General features: G+C 51.7%; 1 protein-coding gene across 1 annotated transcript in view; it reads left to right on the top strand.

The window, feature by feature from the left end:
- The first annotated feature begins 4,738 nt into the window (after window positions 1-4,738).
- The window catches only part of doc2a (double C2-like domains, alpha), a 14,196-nt gene continuing 13,934 nt past the window's right edge, over window positions 4,739-5,000 (top strand). The window contains 2 exon segments of the mRNA XM_084670256.1: window positions 4,739-4,862; window positions 4,865-5,000. The exon segment at window positions 4,865-5,000 is cut by the window's right edge and continues 95 nt beyond it. Coding sequence (XP_084526382.1) covers window positions 4,739-4,862; window positions 4,865-5,000 — 260 coding nt within the window.

The raw sequence follows: 5,000 nt of genomic DNA, 5'->3' as shown, positions 1-5,000 counted from the left end.
TGAGACTATGTGAAGTGTGTTTGTGTTTGAGAGGAATATCGAGCTAGAGACACAGTGAAAACACTGTAGAAGATGCATAGAGATCCTGCAGACAGTCTTACTGCCCCCCTCACTCCTTCACCCTCTCACCCCCTGCCCCCTCACCCCCTGCCCCCTCACCCCCTCACCCCCTGCCCCCTCACCCCCTGCCCCCTCGCCTCCTGCCCCCTCACCCCCTCACCCCCTGCCCCCTCGCCCCCTCACCCCCTCACACCCTCACCCCCTGCCCCCTCGCCCCCTCACCCCCTCACCCCCTGCCCCCTCACCCCCTGCCCCCTCACCCCCTCGCCCCCTGCCCCCTCCCCCAGAGCATGGAGAAGAGGGAAGAGACTCTGAAGACAGGCAGGACAGAGAAAGACTAGAATAAAGGTATCTTTAAATGCAGAGGGAGAGACAGGGAGGGGAAAGAGAGAGAGAAAGAGAGAAGCAAAGAGAGAGGAAGACACCCAGGAAGACCTTAGTAAACCACACCATTATTATCCTTCACCAGGAAGACACAAGAGGAAATAGTACGTTAGCTCATGTCTGTCACTGCTTGCAGCTCCATTAGTTTAATTACACAGAGATGGTGAGGATCGGGCGAGACACATAGGAAGTGTGAACTGAGAGAGAGAGAGAGAGAGAGAGAGAGAGAGAGAGAGATACAGAGAGAGAGAGAGAGTCAAAGAGAGAGAGAGAGACAGAGAGAGAGAGAGAGTCAAAGAGAGAGAGAGATACAGAGAGAGAGAGAGAGAGAGAGAGAGAGAGAGAGAGAGAGAGAGAGAGAGAGAGAGAGAGAGAGAGGGAGAGAGAGGGAGAGAGAGAGAGAGAGACTGACAAATACTGCATCAGGATGAGCCCTCACTCTACAGACCAGACCAGACAGAGAGAGATGGATAGAGGAGATGGATAGAGGAGATGGATAGAGGAGATGGAGAGGGAGAGAGAGAGGAAAGGAAAAGAGAAGAGGGAGAGAACACAGAGGTGGAGAGAGAGGGAAAGGAGGTGAACGATAAGATGGAGGTGAAGAGAGAGGGGATGGAGAGAGGGAATGGAGAGAGAGGAGATGAAGAGAGAGAGGATGGAGAAAGAGAGAGAGGATGAGAGAGAGAGAGAGAGAGAGAGAGAGAGAGAGAGAGAGAGAGAGAGAGAGAGAGAGAGAGAGAGAGAGAGAGAGAGAGAGAGAGAGAGAGAGAGAGAGAGAGAGAGAGGACATATAGAAGCAACATCATGTGGCTCTCAGGAGATCCTGGATGACTGCAACCCTGAACGAAGGAGTGGGGGCGGGATCATCCAGGGGGGAGGGGGAGGGGAGGGGGGGAGGGAGAGAGGACACTGCTAGTCACTCACACAAAACAGATTGTCAAGGAATAATTCCCTGCTCCCTCTCTCTCTTCCTTCCTCCTCCCCTTTGACTCACTCCCTCTATCCCTTCTTCCTCAGCATGGCTGCTCTTCTTTGCTCTCTCTCTTTTCAGCTCAACTTGAACTATTTATGCCTTTGCTTTTAATGAAATCACCAGAGCTCCATCCCTCTCTCTCTCTCTCTCTCTCTCTCTCTCTCTCTCTCTCTCTCTCTCTCTCTCTCCCTGCTGCTTCCTCTCCGTCTCTCCGTCATCCTCCTGCGTTCTTATCGCCACCTGTTAGTCGAGGTTCTCTCTTCAACGGAATTCCTTTTGTATGAGTTTCACTCACGCTATCACTGAGGTAAGATGAATATGATCTCATGTGTGATGTAGATGTTGTGAGGAGGTACAGAGATGTGACCAGATGTTTGCGTGATGAGCAGTTCAGAGGTGTGTGTGATATCTCTCCATTAGTGAATGATTGTCTCTGTTATTCCATCCTCGTCCATTTACTGCAGCTACCTCTCTCTCGCTCTCGCTCTCTCTCTCTCTCCATCTCTGCTTCCTCTCTATTCTTCTCTCTCCTTCTCTCGCTCCTTCTTTCTCTCCTTTCAATTTTTCTGTCTGTTTTTCTCTTTCTCTACGTCTATGCCTTTCTTGTCCATCTCTCGTCATCTCTCTCTCTGCACTTCTGGTTCAGTCTCAGTTTATTAGAGTTAGTTGTCAGAGTGTGTGTGTGTGTGTGGGGGGGGGGGTTATTGTGTGTGTGTGTGTGTGGGGGGGGGTTATTGTGTGTGTGAGCCATCTCGTCTGAGGAAAGACAGTGTGTCCCACCAGGTTGCAGGGTGTCATATTTGATCACTGATTATCCTCTATTTTCCTTTCTCACGCTCATGCACACACACACTCATAACTGCACTACCAAACACACACTCTCCTCCCACACACACACACACACACACACTCTGGCAGCGCAGCAAAGAAGAGTGGCAGGATAGAGAGATGAAGAGATAATCTGGAGCGAGGGATCAGGAAAGGACCAGGGAAGAGAGCACAGGAACTTGACTTTAATTAAAAGTGAAACACAAAAGAAGCCTGTTGGTATAGATGGCTGGTGGTGGAGGTGTCTTTAACTGCAGTGTGTGTGTGTAACAGTGTGTGTGCGCGTGTACCAGTGTGTGTGTGTGAGTGTAACAGTGTGTGTGTGTGTGTGAGTGTAACAGTGTGTGTGTGTGTGTGTGTGAGTGTGTGGTTTCAGTCGTTCTCTCTGAACTGTGCCGTGTTCTGAGGCCATGTTCCCTGGTGTTGCCGAGGAGACGGGGTGTGTGGTTAACCATGAGGTTCTCGCCCACGCCGTCACACTGCAGCACAGTCACAGCTCACACTCTGTAAACACTGGACTATCAGGAGGGGGAGGGGGCATGGTGGTTATTGCAACTTTGATAGTTAACTCATAGCATCAGCAACAGCTGGATGATGTCACAGACAGCTGGATGATGTCACAGACAGCTGGACGATGTCATTGACAGCTGGATGATGTCATAGACAGTTGGCAGCATGTTTAGGAAGCGTTGCTTTAGTACAGCATCCCACACAGCACCTGGTCTGGGCGGCCGAGGCTGGCAGCAACAAAGCTCTGACATCAGCATGCTGTTATATACAGTATACATACAAACACCCATATAGATGTCTTCAGCCTAGCTACATTTGCGGCGCTGCCATGTGACAGGAAGTCAAGAGGTGGCAGGAGAGTTTCTGCTTCCTGTCTCCAGGTGCAGATGGTCAGAGATGGATCCCTCCGCTACTCCGCTGACGACCCCTGACCTCTCCCTCGGAGCCAGTCGCTCTTCACTCTCTGATGAACTCTGTTGCTTGAGAGACATCGAAAGGCCAAAATGGCTGCCAGGCAGGCAGACATCCATGATGGGGGGTGGGTTAGGGTTAGGGGGATGCTTGGCCAAGACAGACACCCACCCCCTCCAAACCTCCAGACCCCCCCACCATGACCCTGACTATCTCCCCCCCCACCATGACCCTGACTATCTCCCCCCCACCATGACCCTGACTATCTCCCCCCCACCATGACCCTGACTATCTCCCCCCTCCCCCTTCCAGGCGGGCGGGGCCTGTGATGAGGGCGAGGCCTGTGATGAGGGCGAGGCCTGTGATAAGGGTGGGGCCTGTAATGAGGGTGGGGCCTGCGAGGAAGGCGGAGCCTCATATCTTCTCCATTTCTCCCTCAATACAACAACTTTTTATTAATAATAATAATCATAATAATTTTCTAACGTGTATTCTCTTAGATATTCTAGTTCAAGGGCTCACTGGGGAGAGTGCACGCAAGCTAAGGCCTTATCTGAGCTTCATCTAGTTCAATAAAATGCCAATCGTGTAGTTGGATATAAATCCACTAAAATGTAACAAGGAACGTGGTGTGTGTTGTCTGTAGATCAATAGAGAGCAGCTCTGCTGTTTGGTTCTGTGTTCTGAGTGCTGTTTGGTTCTGTGTTCTGAGTGCTGTTTGGTTCTGTGTTCAGAGTGCTGTGTGGTTCTGTGTTCTGAGTGCTGTTTGGTTCTGTGTTCAGAGTGCTGTGTGGTTCTGTGTTCTGAGTGCTGTTTGGTTCTGTGTTCAGAGTGCTGTGTGGTTCTGTGTTCTGAGGGCTGTTTGGTATTGAGGACAGCACGGCACCTCCAGGCTCTGCTGTCTTTAGAAAACAAGAGAAACGCTTCAAATCCTCTTTTCAGAGCAGCGTCAACACACACATGCCCACACACGCACACACACACCACACACACACCACACACAGACACGCCAACACACACACAGCACACACACACCACACACAGACACGCCAACACACACAAGCCCACACACACACGCCCACACACACACACCCCTAGCCAAGCAGCTCTACCACTCGTCTCCAACGCTCCAAACACACAGCTAAGCCTCACCTCCACTAGTTCTCCTTGTGTTAGGAGAGCAGTTTTAATGGACTGGCCGTAGCACTGTTCAGATCAGCAGCTTAGAGTAAGGTCGCTCATTCTGCTATCTCACGCACACAGAGTAATGGGTTCCTTTGATAAGCAAATGGTTTTATTCAGCTTTTCAAATGGACGTCTCATATCGTCTGTTTAATGCGAGTGGATTCTCTGTTTGGTGACCTGAGAGAGGAAGTCAACTCTGTGTGTGTAATGTGTGTGTGTAATGTGTGTGTGTAATGTGTGTGTGTATGTGGGTGTGTGGTTGTGGTGTGTGTATGTGGGTGTGTATGTGGGTGTGTATGTGGGTGTGTAATGTGTGTGTGTATGTGTGTGTGTATGTGGGTGTGTGGTTGTGGTGTGTGTATGTGGTGTGTGTGTCTCCCCAGCCCTATGACGGTGAGGAAGGGAAAGCGTTTGACCATCTCCATCCAGGAACACATGGCCATCGACGTCTGCCCAGGGCCCATCCGGCCAATCAGACAGATCTCTGCCTACTTCCCCCGCCTCTCCCCCCTGCCTCTGAGCCGCTCTTGGCCAATCCTGCGGGCTTCCCCTCCACGCTCAGCCCCGGCACAGGGGGTCCGGGAGGCGGGGCTGTGGGAGGAGTGGGCGGAGCTTCTGGTGGAGGGGGTGGCGGCCTGCTGTCGCCTCT

Source organism: Hypomesus nipponensis, chromosome 13, assembly GCF_054491055.1.
Source record: "Hypomesus nipponensis isolate SF chromosome 13, ASM5449105v1, whole genome shotgun sequence".
In the NCBI taxonomy this organism is placed as follows: domain Eukaryota; kingdom Metazoa; phylum Chordata; class Actinopteri; order Osmeriformes; family Osmeridae; genus Hypomesus; species Hypomesus nipponensis.
The sequence above is the reverse complement of the archived record's forward strand: the minus strand, read 5'-3'. Positions and strand labels throughout refer to the sequence as shown.